Source organism: Carettochelys insculpta, chromosome 1, assembly GCF_033958435.1.
Source record: "Carettochelys insculpta isolate YL-2023 chromosome 1, ASM3395843v1, whole genome shotgun sequence".
Taxonomy (NCBI): domain Eukaryota; kingdom Metazoa; phylum Chordata; order Testudines; family Carettochelyidae; genus Carettochelys; species Carettochelys insculpta.
In genome coordinates, this window is record NC_134137.1 from 353,387,488 (window position 1) to 353,407,827 (window position 20,340).

The 20,340-nt window shown below is 44.3% G+C and overlaps 1 protein-coding gene across 1 annotated transcript in view; it reads right to left on the reverse strand.

Annotated features, from left to right (window-relative positions):
- Nucleotides 1-19,980, reverse strand: part of CDHR3 (cadherin related family member 3) — a 67,746-nt gene extending 47,766 nt beyond the window's left edge. The window contains exons 1-4 of the mRNA XM_074984148.1: nucleotides 19,911-19,980; nucleotides 14,687-14,889; nucleotides 9,992-10,160; nucleotides 1,804-1,895 (exon numbers count right to left, since the gene is read on the reverse strand). Coding sequence (XP_074840249.1) covers nucleotides 1,804-1,895; nucleotides 9,992-10,160; nucleotides 14,687-14,889; nucleotides 19,911-19,980 — 534 coding nt within the window. The remainder of the gene's footprint in view (nucleotides 1-1,803; nucleotides 1,896-9,991; nucleotides 10,161-14,686; nucleotides 14,890-19,910) is intronic.
- Between the last annotated feature and the right edge of the window lie 360 nt (nucleotides 19,981-20,340).

A 20,340-nucleotide genomic window follows, 5' to 3' on the forward strand; every position in this document is an offset into this window, starting at 1 on the left:
ATACATTTTTTGTTTGTATATTACAGTAATCATTAAAAAATGTATGTTAATAAATACATTGGTCTAATGAAACAAAGTAGTTGTACTTATGTGCCTGTGCTTTATTTGTGTTTTTGATGAGTTACCTTCTAAAAAAATCTGGCACGTCTCTCACCCCCAGAAAGGGCATCACACATGCCCAAGGGGTGCAGGCACCCCAGGTTAAGACCACTGCTCTAGAACATAGAACATCAATTAATAAGAAGCCAAGTGATCCGTAAAGTCATCTTAAAATATTACAGTCTTATGAAAGACCCCTCAGCTGGTGCTACTCCTCTTATGTTATTTCTTTGACAAATAAAAATGAAATACGACCATTTGTAACCACAACTCATCTTTTGTAATATGTGTAATTGAAGTTGCTGGAAAAGCAGCTGAATGATCAAATCAATTTAGCTAATAAATTCTTGTCAATGGATCACGCTAGCTTTCTGGCTGGCAGGATTGCTGTTCTAGCAGTCCATCGTTTCTGCATTGGCAGCTCCTTATTACAACTGGGATTTATCACAGATTCAAAGACCTTTTCTTGTGAAGAATTCAGTAGTGGTATTTTTTTTTCCTTTCACTGACAATAATAATGAGGCTAGAGCTAAATCTTGAGGGCTTTGTCTTTGCTTATTCTGTTAAACCCTCATTGTCTTTAGTGGAAGTTTGAGGCAGAAGAGGTAAAGTAAGGACATCTAGCATGTAACTCCTAAAATGTATCAAAACAAAAAAGCAGTCAAGTATCACTTTAAAGGCTAACAAAATAATTTAGTAGGTGAGCTTTCGTGGGACAGACCCACTTCTTCAGACCATAGCCAGACCAGAACGGCTGGTACATACCTGAAGTTTCTGAGAGGTAGCCGTGTGTATGTACCAGGTGGTAAGGTTGCTGAATAGACCTTGTCAGCTCTGGCCCTCCCTCTCACTGGGACCCCACTCTTTCAATACTCCTCTGAAACCACCACCCCCCACTCATGCATCTGATGAAGTGGGTCTTTGCCCACAAAAGCTTATGCTCCAAAATATCTGTTAGTCTGTAAGGTGCTACGAGACTTCTTGTTGCACCTGAAGTTTCTGTTTGTGATAATGTTGTTACTAGTAAGAGGTAAATACAATTGCCTTGTCCAGAGCTGCAAATAGCCACTTCACAGAAAATCCTGCTGATCTCCAGAGCCTTTCCATGTTAGCTAATGCCATTTGTTTTAAGCTGCTGGTCACAAATCAGACCAAATTGCTTTCCAGATACTAAATGCTGAGGTTCCATTGCCTATGTGTTATTTCCCCAATGGTCCATTTAAAAGAAATTTCAGTGGAACATTCAAGACCTAAAAAACCAACTTAAACCCTTATTTTGAAAAGGGGTTTTGGAGACCATTTGTAAGAAAGACCCCATTGCTTGCTATATCTATGATAGCTCTCAGCCAAACCCGCTCTCCAAACTCTAACTTTGCGGTGTTCAAAATTTAAAACCTATTCCATACCCAAACAAAACAAAGCAGCAAAAATGTAGCACTTAAAGACTGACAAAATTATTAACAAAGCTACCTCTCTTTTAATATCCATACTCAAATGGTAAGAGAAAGGCTCCTTTTTATCAAAAATAGCATTCTTCTCTTTAGCTTATTGTTTAAAATATTTAATTTCAACTGCCGATCCACTTTTGTCTATGTGCCTGATGAGTGAGTTCAGTAGAGAAAGTTACTGGGAATTAGTTATATTTCATATACAGTGGATTGCATTGTCTCTCTTTTTACTCAGACAAAGAGGAACTCAACTTACTGTGAGTTGTGACTGTTCAGGATCAAATGCGTAAATCTGGTAAATAACTCCAGGAGGTGTTCTGTTTCCCTCCAAGATGTAAATCATCACAGCTAGATGAATATAAATATAGTAACAGTTTATCATTAAAAAAGACACAGATATACTATATCAGAACATGTCATTAACTGATGCATGTACTTGCTCTACAATTCAATCTAATTCCAAAATAAACAGAATATCCAAACACATACTAAAGCAACATGTGGCTGGGTCAAAAAAACACACCCTATGCCGTATATAGACAACCACAGATATATGTGACTGTGACACTTGCATCACTGAGAGACAGAGTCCACATAAATCATATGTTGAACTGGTCATTGGTAAATGGGTGGGGCTAGGAGGTTTTTTTTTTATGTAATTGAGGGAATCAACAGGTAGGAAATCTGATGGGGCCGTCAGTAACTGAGAAAGACACAGGCCCCAGTTCAGTGTGGGAAGAGTGCATGTGCTGAGAAGATGCAGGGGACCCCTCCCCATGGCCGTAACAAGGGTGAGGCGCCTGAGGCACTTGCCTCAGGCTCCACAGCTCAAGGCGCACAGTTAGCCAGATGGGCAGCTCTGTTTGAATTGCACGTGGCTCTTTAAAAGCCATTTGCATCTCGTTATGGTGCCACCTCGGGCTGACTCCTCCCTGCCCTGCCTTGTCTTGCTGCTTGAAATGCTGCTCAGCCAGTAAACCAATTAAATTGAGTTCCATTTCAGGCAGACTGGCAAGATAAGGACTGCCCGCGCTGCAGGTGAGGGCAGGGGGTAGCCACACAGAGCAGGAGGAGGTGGTGGCAGATGCAGCAAGGCCCCAGTGATAGTGGGGGGGGTTTAAGCCAGGGGGTCATGTCTGGGAATGCAGCGCTGGCGCACAGGGTCCAGTGGAGTTGGCTGGGGGCACAGGTGTGGAGTCCATTCCTGGTCTCCATCCCCTTCACCTTGTCTGCCATGCCGGCCAGCTGTGTGTCTCCGTTGCCCTGGGAGGAGGGGGACGCGGTTAGCGCAGGGGCAGTGGCCAGAGCAGAGGCACCATTAGGAGAAGAGTATCGCAGGGGTAGCCGTGTTAGTCTGGATCTGTAACAGCAACGAAGCGTCCTGTGGCACCTTATAGACTAACAGAAAAGTTTTGAGCATGAGCTTTCGTGAGCACAGACTCACTTCAGCAGCATCTGATGTAGTGAGTCTGTGCTCACGAAAGCTCATGCTCAAAACTTTTCTGTTAGTCTATAAGGTGCCACAGGACCCTTCGTTGCTATTAGGAGAAGAGTGGCCCCTGGCTGAGTTCAGGGGGCACATCCTCATGCGTCCCACAATGCAACCTGCCCCGGTGCCCACAGCACCCTCCATCCTCAGTTTGTGAGCCCCACCCCTGGCCCCTATGTTACTCCACCCAAGCCTCCATGTGTGACCCCCATGTTACTCCACCTCACCCACCCTATGTGAATCCCCCCATCTCTGTTTATGACCTCTTCATGGCTGTCACTCCACCCCCATCCTCCGTGTGTGACCCTCAGACCGTGTTACCCCCACCTCACAGCCTTGTGTGACACCTCCACCCCATCCTCTGAGCATGACCCCTTAGCCTCTGTGTGTGACCCACCCCGTACCTGCATCCTCTGTGTGTGACCCAGACTCCCTCCAGCCTCTGTGCGTGTGACACCCCACCCGCAGCCTCCAAGAGTGTGGGATTTAAGCCGGGGGCAGAGGGGAGCGATTTGGGGATGAGTGTCTTTCCCCCGCATCCAACTCAAATTAACTATAATAATAATAAACTATAATAAATAAACATTATGTTATCTTATCATTAATGTATTTTCCCTTTTCTATGAAATAATTACTATGAATATATAAACATGAGGGAGTGCAATTTTATATTCTTGCCTCAGTTATAAAATTAGCTAGTTGTGGCACTGGACACCCCACCCCACTCCCACACCTCAAATTCTCTCATCATTCATTTGCTCAGCTGGGGAGGAAGGAACCCCCCCGCCTTCATTAATTTAAACACTAGCTTAGGTGTCATGAAACCTCTTATTTTTTGCTCCATTCTAGCAACCTCACCCTCCCTTCCCTGCACTAGCAACCCTGAAGCTGTGTTTTGTGGATGCTGTGGCTCTGATTGATTGCCTGCTTGGGGGTCAGGAAGGAACTTTTTCTTCTGGTGGAGGCCAAACTGGCAGAGACCTGGGGAGTTTTTTGCCTTCCTCACAGCATCCTGGAGGCATAGTTAAGTTAAACAAGAAAAAGGTTTAAAATCAATTTCTTAGCAGTGGGTTTTATCCATTCAATTTTGAGCATCTTCACTGTCCCACATGCTCCCTGCAAAATCAACTTACTGCTGCCACACACAAATCAAACATAAATCAAGTGCTGCAGCACTATATTGTGGGAACATATCCCAGAGTTCCCTGAGCCCCATTGCATTCTGTCCCCATAAATAGATGTGGGTATATGACGACATCTTCCCACATTTCTTTCCCCTTTTTCCCCAGCCATGTGAAGTATTTAAGTAGACACAGGTGCTACACTGAAACTCGAATGAATAATTCACATTTATGGCTTGGGGAGTCTAAAAGATCCCACACTACAGCTAGGACCTGGAAAAGAAAACCCTTAGGACAAGAATATTCAACACTAAAAGCCTTACTTTGACAACTGTGGTAATTGTATAGTTACTACATTGCCTTCATTGAAACATGTACAGCTCGGAGCAGCTAAAAGACCCCCAGCTACAGCCAGCACCCAAAAATAGTGACATTTGACATCCCCAAAAACCATGACTGCCCAGGGAGACCCACCAGCAGCCCCTATGAACAGAGTGTCTAGGCTTTATTTTGGGCTTGGATACTGATTTAGGCCTCCTGGGAAAGAGGAATAAGAAGACTTTGTGACACTGAAACTCAAATGAATCATCAGTAATGGCTCGGTGTGGCTAAAAGGCAGTAGACTTTTCACAGCCATGAAAATCATGACTGCCCATGGAGGCCCTTTCAGGAACTTGTATCTGGATTTAGGCATCCTACCAAAGAAGACCCTTATGTTTAAGTAAACACAGTTGCCACCATGAAACTCGAATGATTCATCAGGCTAAAAGACCCCAGACTACAGCCAGGTTTGGACCTGGAAAAAGAAGACCCTTAAGACAAGAATATTCCCTGCTGCAAGCCTTACTTCAATAACTGTGGTAATTGTATAGCTAATACATTTCATTGAAAGATTAATGGCTTGGGGCGGCTAAAAAGCCCCAGGCTACAGACAGCCCCAAAAATCCTGATCACCGAGGGAGACATTCCCCAGGCAGCTAAAAGACCCCAGGCTACAGCCAGCCCCAAAAATCGTGACCGCCAAGCGAGATGTCTCCCAAGTTGCTAAAAGATCCCCATCGACAGCCAGATCCAAAAATTGTGACCACCAAAGGAGATATCTCCTGAGCAGCTAAAAGACCTCCAGCTACAGCCAGCCCTGAAAATTGTGACGGCCAAGGAAGATGTCCCCAGGGCGGCTAAAAGACCCCCAGCTACAGCTAGCCCCGAAAATCGTGACCCTCACTGTGTGTAAGCTGCCTGGCGCCTTGTGCAGCATGTCCTTTTATTGCTTCAGAGACAAGCCACATGATGCGGCTGAGCACGGGAATGTTCCAGACTGTGTGGTGCCTCTGCGGGGAGGGAAAAGAGGGGATGTGGGGGTCAGGACAACATGTAAATGGCTGAAAAGAAGTTTCTCACCCTACCAGACAAGCACGACCCCCATCCATGGCCTAGCTGATACACAGTATGGGGTGCCAGCAGCTGGCACCAGGCAGTGCAGAAAAAAAGGCATCTAGAAGGGGAATGCACAGAACCACAGACGTGCTACTAGCAAAGAAAAAGAAAGAAGATTTTTCAGACTCTCATGACCCTACAGCCACTGGCTTCCAGGTGCCAAACTGAAACAGTCTTCCTGTTGCCTAATTCCTCCACATCTGAGAGCAGTGGAGGTGTGAGAGGCCAGAGCAGAAACCTGTGGGTCACATACAGGACATCTGTGGAGGTTAATGAATTTGACTTAAAGACATGGCACATTCTCACTACCCTTCATTTGGAATTTTAAATTTGAACTGAACGCTACACCTGTCAGGTTACTACAATTTTAAGACTTCAATATCATGTCGATTTTAGTGGTCCATAAATCAAGCTAATGGAATTTACAGCGAGGACAGGCACTTGGTAAAATCAGGCAAACTGACTTAAAATTGATTTTATCTCATAGTATAGATGCAGCCTCAGGAAGTGATTCTGTAAACTTCAGCTTCATTCTCAAGACCCTCACCAACTACTGCAGCGAATGAAGCAAAGGTGCTCCAAGGTCCACAAGTGATGTCCCAGGCACAAATGGCCCAATATCAGCTATCACAGGTTGGTAGCCTTTTTCTGGGCCCCTGCTCTGCACTATCTCAGACCATAACCCCATGACCTGACATTTAAAATTGAATTCCCTATTAAATTTCTCTCCCACACATGCAAATTCACTGTGCAACACTGGCCGAGCATTAGCTTTATTGTCTTTCAGAAATTCTTACATGTGTACAAAGTACATTTATTTAAATCTTAGCTGCTTCCTCAAATACAAATTGGTTTTAAGGAAAGACTAAAGTGTCCGTCCATAACCAAGTGACTATATCTGATCCAGAACCTGTCTCCAGGACCTCCCTATTTCACCAGTCACTGTATGTGGTCCTGCTCTCAGCTCAGTAACATTCAACTGCCAGCACAGATTAGTGCTGACAAATCCCTACCCCAGCACCCATCCTGCCACTTGAATAAGCCACTTGCAAACCCCATTTCTCCAAAGTGAGCACTGAGCCCTGGGAACCTGAGGTCACCTGCCTTTCTCCTTCAGTCCCCAGTCAGCATCACCTCTCCCCATGCTTGTTTCACTTTTACCTTGGACAAGCTCCCCAGCTCACTAGAGCCGGTCTGCTTGGGAAGCCCCGCTTCCTCTTTCTGTGCTCCCCTTGACATTCTTTTCCCACTGGTGATGCTGTTCCTAGAAGACAATTCCTGTTTTTATCTGTTTCTAGCTTAATGGCCAATAGTCACAGAGTCACCTGCAGCTTCTCTGGCTACAGCCATGGGACCAATTGCCAGAGGCCAGCCTTAAACACCTGTAGCTACTAGCCTTGGGAAGGGTGGTAATTCCAAGGCTAAGCATGTATGAACCTAGCAACAGCACCACTGGGAATGTTAAATCCTCAATGCTGGCCCTGCACAGGTGCAGACTCTACAGTTCAGTGTTTCCCTCTAGGCTATGGCTTTATGTACCTGAGAGGCCTACCACCTGCAGCAGGGGTCCCCTAATTCCCACACACCCCTCAGCTAGCACACAGTCATGCAGAAAGTGAAGCCTGAATGGTTTAGGACTCTGGGGTGCCAGGTGGTTCCCATCCCTGAGCAGCAGCTCTGCAACAAGTTGACATGGCTGCCCTCCAATGTGGAACCAGGATCCTATACATACAGTGGAGCTACCCTGTGTATAACCAGTTCTGCCCAAAGCCTACTAAAGTGAAAATATTTTCATAGAAGCAAAGGACCCATTCTAGTCTCCAGGAACAAAGTGCATTCTATGTTGCACTGGTTTACTATTGGCACAGGAGGGTCTCACTTTGCCAAGTGAATAATCAGCACCTCCTTCAGCACTTCACCTTCTCTGAGAGGCTTCCCACCCAGTTACTGAATGTAAATCTGCTTAGCTTACGAGGCCTAAAAAAAAAAAAAAAGAAAAGAAAAGAAAATCAGGGAGTGTGGTTACGAATGGAAGGCACTTCTGAATTCAGTAGGACTCTTGGACGTGCACAGGACACAGGACTGCCTCCTGCGTGGTTATAGAACTGGAGAAAAGTGGATCAGTTTTCAGTTTGTGTGACTGGAGCATATCTACATCCATATTGTGAGACTCTCCCAAATAAGGAGAAAACGTTGAGGTGCCTTTGTGGTTCTTTTGTTTCACTCTTCATTTCAGGGGGATGGGGGTCCCCAGTTCAATATTACCAGTATTACTCTTTAAAAGTGGCAATGGTGATTGAAAAGAGCAACTCCAGCCCTAGTTAGTCCTGGGAAGATGTTCAATTCCACACAAAAAAGTACAACAGCCCAGTATTTGATTTGGAGAAATGATGTAACGGTAGCCCAAACGGACCTTGAACACTCCTGTTCAAATCTGCAAGGCAGGTGCTAAATTCCCTTTCTGCGTATTAGAGAAATCTGGAAAGGAAAAGCCAATTTCTGCTTTCATGGTTTGAAGTGGAAATAGAGTCAAATCCTCCTGCGTGCCTGGTATTTTACTAGGGCCTCTGGTAGAACCTTTCCTCCCTTACTTATCATTTTAACCTCTCCTGGTGAGGGCCACATAGCACCTTGGCTAGGCTTCAGATACAGGTGCACTGTACACTCAGTCCACCCAATTCCTTCTTGGGAGACTGCCAGCAGAGGCCACCGGCATCCCTAATCCAGTCTGGGGAAGGCTTCTGCAGCTTAGATCAGGGCCAAAGCCACCTATTCTCCTGTGCGTACAATTTCCTCATTCACAGTGCCACCCCCTTGTAGCAGCCAGCCCTCCATTCACAGCAAATGCTGTGTACAGGTCTCACCGCTTCACTCCGCTCTCCCCTTCCCTTTCCTGTTGCTAGCTGTCAAGGGAATGTTGGGAAATGTAGTCCCATCCCTTCTCCAGGGCCAACTGTCAAGGCAAGGAGTTGACCAAAGGAACTGAGTACCTTGGGCTTTCAGCGACCATCATGCTCTGCAGGTTCCCACTGCACAGTGGAGTGAAACAGTCCCCTTCTGAGCTTGAGCCTAGTGCCACAGAGCCATTGGTGCCATGGTAAATCTGCTACTGAGACCCACGGATGACTTAGGTGGCCAAACACATGTCTTTCCACTGCTTTGTCAGTCTCTGTGAGGCTTAGATGAAAGATGGACACTTGGATCAAAAAAGAAAGCTTCCTGGGCACGTCCAGATGCATAAATGTAGACACTGAAAGATCGTAGGGACCATCAGGGTTAGGTGCAGCTAAAGGTAGTTTTTGTGGATTGCAGTGGTACCACATGCTTTTGTGAATCCTTATCCATTGGGAAGTATCTAACAGTTGCCACTGGCTACGTCTACACGTGAAGCCTACATCGAAGTAGCCTATTTCGATGAATAACGTCTACACGTCCTCCAGGGCTGGCAACGTCGATGTTCAACATCGACGTTGCGCAGCACCACATCGAAATAGGCGCTGCGAGGGAACGTCTACACACCACAGTAGCACACATCGAAATAAGGGTGCCAGGCACAGCTGCAGACAGGGTCACAGGGCGGACTCAACAGCCAGCCGCTCCCTTAAAGGGCCCCTCCCAGACACACTTGCACTAAACAGCACAAGATCCACAGAGCCGACAACAAGTTGCAGACCCTGTGCATGCAGCATGAATCCCCCGCTGCAGCAGCAGCAGCCAGAAGCCCTGGGCTAAAGGCTGCTGCCCACGGTGACCATAGAGCCCCCCACGGGCTGGAGAGACAGCGTCTCTCAACCCCCCAGCTGATGGCCGCCATGGAGGACCCCACAATTTCGACGTTGCGGGACGCGGATTGTCTACACGGTCCCTACTTCGACGTGTCGAAGTAGGGCGCTATTCCGATCCCCTCATGAGGTTAGCGACTTCAACGTCTCGCCGCCTAACGTCGAAGTTAACTTCGAAATAGCGCCCGACGCGTGTAGCCGCGACAGGTGCTATTTCGAAGTTAGTGCCGCTACTTCGAAGTAGCGTGCACGTGTAGACACAGCCACTAAGCGCTTCAGTTAACCCCCCAAAAAAAAGTTTATAAATATTTACTGTTATCACTGATACTGCTTTCCTTTCATTCTTTTGGTATTTGAAAATGCCTGGCCCATATTTAGTGAAAGTCCTGGGGGGAAATGTCACTCCCTTCATGAGAACAGGGGAAAACATAAAACATAGGTGTCAGCAGTGGCCCTCGAGAATGGAAATATTTGGACAATGGAAATATTTGGACAATGTTAACCATAAGTATCTCTGGAAGCGTTACCTATAACGTTTAATAATGAAGGTTTAGTTTCCCAACGTTGTAATTTCACACATGAATCTCTTTTGTTACTTCAAAGCTACTCTCTTACTTTGTTCTGCCAAATTGCCATGAAACACAGGAGGTTCGTTAACATCTGTTATGTGAACAGTAAGTATTTGAAGGTCACTTGCCCCAGCTGTATCTCTAACGTAAATCTGCAAATCAAAGCTGTGTGGCATAGTTTCATAATCTAGGACAGGATCTCCAGTGGTAACAACCTGAAATGTAACAAATTATTAGTAGCACACTATGCAATCAAATCTGTAAATGTTGTATATAGGAATAAACACATATTAAAATGAACATTTTCTTTTGGCAAGTGGAGAGTAGACTCATAGATTATCCTTTGTTTATTGCTGACCTGAGCTCTGTCCAAGGGTTCAGATATTAATGTAAAACGCCATGTATTATATAGAAGTGCAATTCAAATGTTCTTCTTTAGTATGTATTGGAAATTATCAAGAAATCAAAAAGAACCACTTAATGCAAATGAGGTTTGCAGGAGTTGCAAAGAAGCTACTAGATTTGCTAAGGACTTCCCAGTATAGGCAAAATACAAGATTCCTGCCCTGAGGGGAGAGAAACTAATTTTGGATATGATACAAAAAGCTGGGAAACAAGACAGTGGGGATGGGTATGAGAGGAAGAAGAGAAGTAACCTCCGTAAGACACTATAGTTAATCAGCAAAGTTAGTGTGCAGCATAATGAAGCAATACCTGAGACAAATGGGTAGAAAGTATAAGTAAAAATGTAAGTGACAAAGGTTGTGTAGGCATGATGGAAAAAAGAGGAGAGAGGACAGTGGCTTTGGCAAGAAGCGCAGGACGTTACCCTTCTGTGCAGAGGACGGGCATTCTTGTTTCCTTGGTGGGGTGGGGGAAGCAATTGTTCCCTTTATAGGTTGTGCTGCCTCTTTAAGAGTCTTTCACATCATTGCAAATTCTGCACCTTTAAGGAACGATACTCTGGGAATTGTAGCCCCTGGAGGTGACAAGTCTTCTCTAAGAGCGGAATTAAGACCTGGTGGACCCAGAGAATAGAACTTTGTAAGAGGCAGCCTTTCTCTTCAGTGAGCGAGACTAACTATTATGGGGGCCAGATGCAGCATAGAGCCCCACAGTAAAGGAGTTCATAGAGTCTAGACAGAACAAATGCTGGTTCCCGGTACAGAAATTCTTTGAGAAAGACTTGATGGAGGATTGCACAGGAGTATAGTGACATATATAGATATTCACTTAATAGAAAAGGTGAGGGATGTGGATCAAGAATATGTAGCACTCTAGATCAATTATTGTTAACATTATGATTTTGTGAGGGATATTTTTAGTTAAAAGTCACAGCTGGGTCATGGGCAATAAAAAAAATTCATGGAAGCCCAGAACCTGTCTGACTTTTACAGTTCAAGCCTGAGGCGGAGGATGACAGCCCAAGCCTCACTGGAAAGGGGGTGTCCAGCTTATATGCCACAGCAGCTGACAGCTCCAGGGCCCCCACCACAGCCCCAGCAGCTCAGACTTCCAGCACTCTGACCATCCAAGGCAGCTGATGGCTCCAGGTACCCCCCACAGCTGTTGGGAGCTCCAGGAGTGCCCCCAACACCTTGTGGCTAGGTCTGGTGGCTGAGAGCTCTGGGTGCCCCTTGTGGTAAATCAGAGTTCTAGGGACCCTACTGCCTGTGGAGGCCAACAGGTCTGGTGGGTACCTGCCACCCAGAAAGCCTGAGAGCCCTGGCTTGTAGTGTTATGGTTCTGGCCCAGTCACTGTGGGGTTCTGGGTTTGGGGTCTATAGATGAGGGAAGACCTCTTCTGTTACGGCACATGGGGAAGTACTGTATAAACCCCTGTAACTAAGGAGTAAAGACTTTTGTGAGCAGTGGGATAAATGAATGGGGCCAACTCTGAGCTACAGGGAGCTGAGAAGTTTAGACGGTCATGAGTGGAGGGCTGTGTCCCAGCAAAGGGAAAGGACTGCTTACAGCAGGAAGGTTGGACGGTTTTTTAGTGGTGCTGTGAATCAACAGGGGGTGGGGAATGACTGGACATTCTGTTGCTGCTTTGCAGGAGGATCACTTTTAATTTCATCAGCAAGCCATCTCACCACTTGCCAAATTGTCCACTACCAAAGAAGAGGAGAAACCAAGAGGTGCTCCTGGCTGGCTGAAAGGGCTGCACAAATCAGTTGCTGGCAGAGACCAGGGAGCACAACAGTAGCTTCTGGTTGGCTGCTAAGACTAAGCAGGTAGTTACTGGCAGGGACCAGGGGAGTGAGGAAGGAGCTTCTGGAACTCAGCTATGATGGGCTACAGGAAAGTGGCCTAGGAAGATGTAGACCAGCAGTTAGTAAACAGGTGCAGCACACGTACCTCAATGGTTCCTTGGTAGGGAGCGGGAGCGGTGGATGGGACTGGGTCCCGCTCCCCACCCGCCACTGGGGGAAGTGGCTGTGCTCTAAAGAATTTGAACTGTGGCATCTCAGGGAAGGGATCACTCCGGACTGACCCAGCCAGAAGCTGTACTCAGTGAACAGAGTCCAAGAAGGGTGGCCCAGCAGATGAGCTGAGGTTATGAAAGATTCAGGAAGAGGCTAGGAGTCCCTAGGGAATAAGCCCTCAGGTGCTGCTTAGAACCAGAGTAGGAACCTTGCAACCTAGTCAGACCAACTGAGGGTACTGTGAGGAGCCCTGTTGGGCTGGTTAATGGTGCATGGACCGGCATGCTCCTGAATAATGTATGGGGATCCTGCTCTGCAGTTTTTGTCATGTGGGTGGGGAGCTGGTAAGAATCTCCCCATGCTCTCTTCCTGCTTAAACAGCACTGCAGTGAGGGCAGTGAAAACAGAGAACAAGTATCATCACAACAGCATCAAAGGAGCTTCAGCCAGCCAATACATTCTCAATTATTCCAAATGGCCTCTGCTGAATGGGAATATTCTCTTAAGACAAAGGGCTGGTCTCTGCAATTAGTACGTAATCAAGCTGGGGTGTAAAATGACAGTGCACTAGCATGCTGTGCCTTAACTGCCCAGGGGGCTTGTTGGCCCATAGTACAAGCTCCATAGTGCGATAGCATCCTGACCTCTGTGTAGGTGGGTAATGATGCAGACTACAGTGTAGCCTGTGACCGGGAAAGGAATCAAGCAGAAATGCTGCACATAAAAGAGGTTCATTTATCAATCACTGTAGCCTCCTCAGATATTCCCAAAGGGGTCAGGAAAATATGTTATCGTTGTCTTAGGACAGTTACAGTTGTAAGAAATGTGCTTCAGAAAGCAAGGTTCTCATTGTCAGGCCCCATAATTCATGCTTGAAAACAGACTTTCTCCTTATCTCAGCAAAGATTTAATAGCCGAATGTAGTTCTGGGACAGCTCATTACTTGGAGTTCATTAATCTTACAAAACAGAGCACTAAACATTCATTAGAATACTATGCAATAGCATAAATAAGTAACACTCACTGTGCTTGTCTAGTAAATGAGCTAATTACATTTGTGCTGCCTCATCTTGGCTTTTTAAATCATGTTTGTTCACTTGCCTGCTAGTTTGCAGAATTTAGTAATTGCCAGTGGAGTCCCTGGGGTACATGTACATTACTGCAGCACAGGTATGGTTCTGCAGTGTAGATGCTTCCTATATCTACAGCAAGCGGTTTTCCATTAGGATGACCTGATAGCAAATGGAAGGAATTGAGACGGTTGCAGGGGAGGGGAGGGCATTTAGTTATTTATAGAAGACAAAGACCCTAATAGTGGGGCGATTCCAATAATATTGGGCCATCTGATCACTTGTTTCCCATCAATGCAGGTAATCCATCTCTTGGAGAGGTAGTAGCTAAGTTGATGGAAGAATTCTTCTGTCACTCTAGCTGCATCTACCATAGGCTTAGGTCAACTCACCTCCAGCACAGAGTATGAAAATTTTCAGAGCCCTGAACAATAAGGCCTGGTCAATCTTATTGTTTAAATATAGGCCAAACCTCTATCTGGCTTGGCTGCACCTTTCTACTTTAAGCTAACTGCTTATGCCTCAGGTCCTGCAGCTGATCTACCTGTCCCCCAGTAAGTTAGGGAACGCTGAGAACTACTCTAGGTTGTGCCAGCTGCGCTGCTGTGCAGAGTCCCCAGTAGCCCTGCCAGTAACTGAAGCTATCTGGGTCCCCAACTATACCTCCTTTCCTCCCACATGCCATTTGCATCAGCAGCCAGGAGGACCACAACTCATCTGTAGGGCAGCTGTATGCAACCCAATGGTTCCTCAGTACTGAAGGAGCCTTCAAGGGGCTCATTAAACTGGATTCAGCTGTTGATTGAATTTGACAATCTTCCCCAGTGAGGTGAGTTTGTAAGATTCTGTTCTAGCGCAACAAGTTGGATTCAGTGGGGTCTGATTGTGATTTTACATCACCCTAATCCAAATGGGGGTTGCTAAGATCAGAATCAGGTCCCAGGTGCTTTTATTCACCTTAGCAGCTTTTAAAACAATGATTTCTCTGATGCATGGATCAAATGTGAGGCTTGTTTAGGTTTTTCCCCAGCACCAATCTGAAGGCTGGAAACACTATCAGCTAGTCAGGTGCTAGAAGAGCTGAATTTCCTGTAATAGATACCTTGATCCACTTTTGCAAATCTTGCAACTAGATGATACATGAATAACTTCTGTACCAATATCAGCTCCCAGTAATCCAAAGAGTAAGTAAGCATCAGTGTACAGATTAATCACATTGTCCAAGCTGAGCTGAAAACTTACCTTGTAAGTATGTGTATCTCCAGGAACAATCCAAAAAGCTGTTGTCAGTGGATTTGTGTTGATTATTTTAGGATACCCTGAAACCACTTCAGAAAGAGATGGCGATAAAGTAACGTTAAACATATGAACCAAAACATGAGCTGGAGAATTTTCTGTCACATTGCCTGTCGCAGGCAAGCCATTAAATGACAGCATTCTTCCCCCTGCAAATTCAAAAGGGCAAGTGCAATTACGCTTCTGTGAAGCCTTCTCTGTGAATGTTAGCTAGAACAGACCACACACCTGTCGTGCTGTGCACACAAATGATCTGATATCCTTCTCTTGCTGATACAAATTGCTGTACTACTCTGCTGTGATGAAAGACTCAATTTATTCTCTTCTTAAATGCTGTGGTTCTGCCAGTGTAACTTACAGATGTTAAAGCAATATTGTTACTGCATTGCTTGCATTCACACGATAGCTGGGAACATATTACATTTCCTATCAGGCACCCTCCTTCCCTGCTGCTTCTCTGCTCTGAATTGCATTAAAAATAAAGTCAGAGAATCAAGTGTGTGTGACTAAAAGTTGTTAGAATTATTCTGTGAATTCCATTTTTTACAGATGACCCCTCCCCTTCCACCCTCTTCTGTTGCTCTTCTGCTTCTGAAAAGTCTCGTCTTAAATTAACAGAGGAGAAAGCAAGTGCTGAGCAGCTCCTGAAAATTTCAAGAACAGGTTAACCCTCCTGAGTAGTGAGCACCTTGCAAGGTACTGTTCTCGCATTGCAATCTGTTCAGGGCCAGGACCTGAGGCAACAATGAACGAATGAAAGTGTCTCCAGTGCCATTAGGAATTTGGAGTGGGGAGTGGGAGGGGACTTCTGGGCTGGGGGAGTCATCCTGTTAGCTGCAGCTGAGGGAACCTACAAGGGGAAAAGGAAGCTCAGGCAGGTGAGGAAGGGGAAATTTATGACTCTCCTCTTTAAATAGTGGTATCCCAAAATAGCTGCCTATGTCTAGGTCTCAAAACAGTTTTTGAGATAATGGGCACACTATTCCAGCACCCCTGTGAACCTCATCGCCTGAGGAGTACAGGGATGCCTGAAACTAGGGCTTTATTTTGGCATGTGGTGCCATTTAGAAAGAGCCACATGACAAAATAGCCTATTTCGAGGTTATACACATAGTATGAGTGTCCAGCAAGAATATGACTCTATTACAGATCTGGGCTTGAGAATCTGATGTTCCTGCTTTCCTGCTTTTAGCTCTGGAGGTCTTTTGTTCATGCTCGGCTGTTGACCAAGATAGAGGCTGTCGCAGTGGCCAGTGCAAAATGTCTGGAATGCTTGGAACCAGCAGGGAACACTGACTTGGAAGGACCCTGTGTGTGACCCTTATTAATGGAGCTGGGCTCTGGGGTCTCTAGGGATGTGGGCTTACAGCTGGTGTGCTTTTGTAACATGTTCTAATATAGAATCTGACTGATTCTGTGTCCCCTTGACACAACTTATTAAGGAAAAATATTTTAAAGTCACTGAAGATAAATGTACTTTAATGTTTTCTAGAGTGACAGGTGAGATTTGAGTTCCCACATTTGTCTCTTACAGTTTTCATGCAATGAGTAAGAAATGTATATTCAGGCTTATTTCTTTTAAATCGAGTTAATCAGATATTTCAGACCACTTGGCAACAGAGTGTGATGGGTACTCTCTTCCTATTCATATCCTACTCCACCCCTTTCAGAATTCCATGGACTGCCTCCTTTCCAGTTTTGGAGCACAAAATATCCCTCCAATATTTACAGAAATTGTTCATAGAGAATAGGAGTATTAGGAAATAAAGTATGTATATTATTGTCATTGCAAACCCCAAACACTGAGTTTGGGCACCAAAAAAAAATCACAAGGCAAATGTACTACACATATTGGTATTTGGATGTTCACCGAGCTTGGCAATTTGGTTGCAAATGTTTCATTACCAATCAAGATAACATCATCAGTGCACAGTAGATTTGGTGAAAAGTCCTCCGAGACAGGTCTTTATATAGTTTTTTTGCGTGACCCTAACCAGTGGTTGATTTTGATTGGTTCCTTATGGCCTTGAATTTCAACCAACCAATCATCATTGACCACGTTCTCATTGGTTGTTCTTTTTGTATTATCTCTCAACCTCATGGGTTCGAACACTGGGTCTAAGTCGACATGCCAGTTAATTGTTCCGTAGTTGTCGATTTTTGATTTTTGTATAAACATCTTTGAACAAAATTCCTTGGGTAACCATTTAGCTTAAATATGCGATTAAGATGTTTCTCTTCAGCTTTGCGTCATGGATTCGTGCTGCCGTGGGTTTTAGCTCTGTTGCAGAGAGTTCTTATGCAGCTTCTTTTATGACTGACAAGGTGGTTACAGAAAAAACTGAGAATTTGATCAAAGGGTGTTTCTTTTCTAGATACAGATGTTTCTAGGTGCCCCGTTTCACTACGATTCACTAACATGTCGAGAAACGGAAGTTTTTGATTGCATTCTTTTTCAATAGTAAACGTGACGCCATTGATTGTTTTATTTAAAATGTTATGGGCACACTCTACATCAGTGCACTTAATGACAACAAATGTGTCATCAACATATTGTATCCAAATGCTTGGTCTGATTATTGGTAGCGCGATTCGTTCCAAGCATTGCAATTAATCCCAAGAGTGGCGATCAAACACAAGGTTAGTATCCAGACATAAGTCAACAAGGTCCATTATGGAGTTGTGGCTAATAATTTATGCTGATTGAGACTCATCAGCCTGTAGAAGTTCATTTAATGTTTGCTTAGCTAGCTGCAAATCAATTGATGTGAACAATGTGGTGACATCAAAGGATGTCATTAATTCATCAGGTATTCATTGCGCAAAAAGAAACACCCTTTGATCAAATTCTCAGTTTTTTCAGTAACCACCCTGTCAGTCATAAAAGAAGCTGCGTAAGAACCCTCTGCAACAGAGCTAAAACCCACTGCAGCATTAATCTATTACGGGAAGCTGAAGAGAAACATCTTAATCATATATTTAAACTAAACGGTTACCCCAGGAATTTCGTTTAAAGATGTTTATACAAAAATCAAAAATCAACAACTAGGGAACTCTCAGCCAAAAGAATAGGACTGCTATATGTCAAAAATATTTCCAAAATGACATCAAGACTACTAAAGCCATTTGGAATTAAAGTTGCATACAAACCAACCAACACATTGAGAAATACCCTAGCCAGGTCAAAAGATCCAATTGAATGTACATGTAAAGCAAAGGTGATTTAGAAAATTCAATGTTCAAACTGTTCCAAACATTATATTGGACAAACCAGAAGGAGATTAGGTACATGTATACATGAGCATCAAATGGATGTGAAATGACACAATCCTCTGTCATTTATTTCATTACACAAGGACAATACTGGTCATAAATTTGACTTCAACAACCTGAAAGTCTTAGGACAAACAGGATCTAGGCAAGGAAGGGAGTTTCTAGAGGTGTGGTTTTCTGGAAATGACTCAATTAACCAGCACACCAACTTAGACCCAATGTTCAATTCCAAGAGTTTGAGAGATAATAGAGAAAGAACAACCAATGAGAACATGGTCAATGATGATTGATTGGTTGAAATTCAAGGCCATGAATAACCAATCAAAATCAACCACTCGTTAGGGTCACGCCAAAAGACTATACAAAGGCTTGTCTCGGAAGACTTTTCACCAAATCTACTGCGCACTGACAATGTTACCTCAATTGGTAATGAAATGTTTGCAACCAGATTGCCAAGCTCAGCGAACATCTGAACATCAAACAGAACCCACTGAGGTACCAATCTTCTCTTTTGTCTTAGTACTGCACATTTCTTTTTAAGAAAATTCTATGGTTTGAGATTGCTTGCTTTGCTTTCTGATTTCTGAGCCTTTGTGTGACCCTTGGGTTTCACTCTTTGAAAGCTGAGATGTTCATGCAATTTGTAGATTACAGCCATTGGGATTTACAGGAGAAAAACTGCAAATAGCACAAGACTCATGAGAGTTGGCAAAAGTTTCTTTTAAAGCAATTTAGTAACTAGAAAAAAGGAGGACAGCTAGCTATGTGTGACCAGCCAGCTCACTGCAAGCACCAGCAAGTGGTCCACAGACCGCAGTTTAAGAAATCTCTCTTGTAACTCACTACTGTCTACACAAGCAAGCAAAGCTGGCACTAGCAATCCTTTCTTCTTTACAGCTGGTTAGAAGGTGTATCCTTTGTGTAACTGTAATGCTTTCATGCTGAACCAAATATTGGTCTTGCCCACCTAACATACCATGGTCTGGGTTGGGTGAGTCGGGGAGGAGGTTTAGTCAGTTGGTTTTTAATTCACCAACTGTTAAAGTTACCACTAACATTAACCTAGAAAAAAAGTCTAAATTCTATTGACCTGCTTCTTTTCTGCTTTGCACTCAGTATAGGCATTACATCTGTGCAAAGTGGGTGTAAAACACTACCAGACTGATTTTTAGTGTAAATGACTGTTTGAAAAGCTACCAGATGAGAAAAGGGGTATAAAATGTTACGATTTACACAAGACTTAAGCGAGGGAGAATTAGGCTTTATATGCGTCTTTATGACAAGATCTTCTTAAAACTTGCTAAAAACATAAGTCAAGTTCATGTAATTTTAAAAGTACCTCAATTTTTCTGTTTTACTTTTTAAAATTCAGTTACCCAACAGCTGAAATATAAACAAAGCCTGGAGTGACCTAAAGGAAACTAACTTTAAAATTCATCTGCTTTCCCACCCCAATACTCTCACCTTGAACAGGGATCTTATTCTGGAGTGCTGCATCTGGTATAATATTATTGTAATGACTAACAGATAATTTGAAGCATAAGCTTTCATGGGCAAGCACCCGCTTCATCAAAGAGGGTCTTTGCCCATGAAAGCTTATGCCCCAAATGATGTTAGTCTGTAAGGTGCCACAGGATGTCTTGTTGTTTATGAAGATACAGACTAATTCGGCTACCTCTCTGATTATCGTAACAGTAATATACTTCATCAGAATGGGCTGAAATCTCCTGTCAGTTGTACTGATTCAGCCTATTGCTCACTGTAGTTCAGTAACAATATAGCTGTTTCTTGAATTCTTTTGTCAAAAGTTCTGATCTCAGAAATATAGCTTAGATCCCTTAAGAGCAACTATAACAGACAAAAATTTAAGTTCAGCAATTCAATAAAATGTTCTTACCAGATATTCCTCCTAACAAAACCAAAAGAAGAAAAATGTTCTGCCTCTTCCTTAGGACCTGGCCATCCATAGTCCTCGGATGTGTACTGAAAGAAGACCTTGGTCTTATTTACTTCAGCCTGCTTCAGCCCTGCCTACATTTTTCTTCCTGGTTATGCTGTCCAGCTAGAAATCAAACAAAAGTTCTGTGGTATCTAAGGGAGTTTCTAAACACCATCGGCCTGTTTGCTCTTGAGTGGCCAGCTCCTTCCTGACCTACTGTACAATATCCCTTAAACTGCAGTCCTTTTAAAATGACAAAGTGGGAGAAATAGCTAACAAAGGGCTGGCTTGATCATTCTGAGAAATGAGGTGCTTTCTCCATAGACCAGGCGCAACACTGGCTGCAGCATTGCATGTTTCCCCGTGCTGCCAGTGTGTTTCACACCTG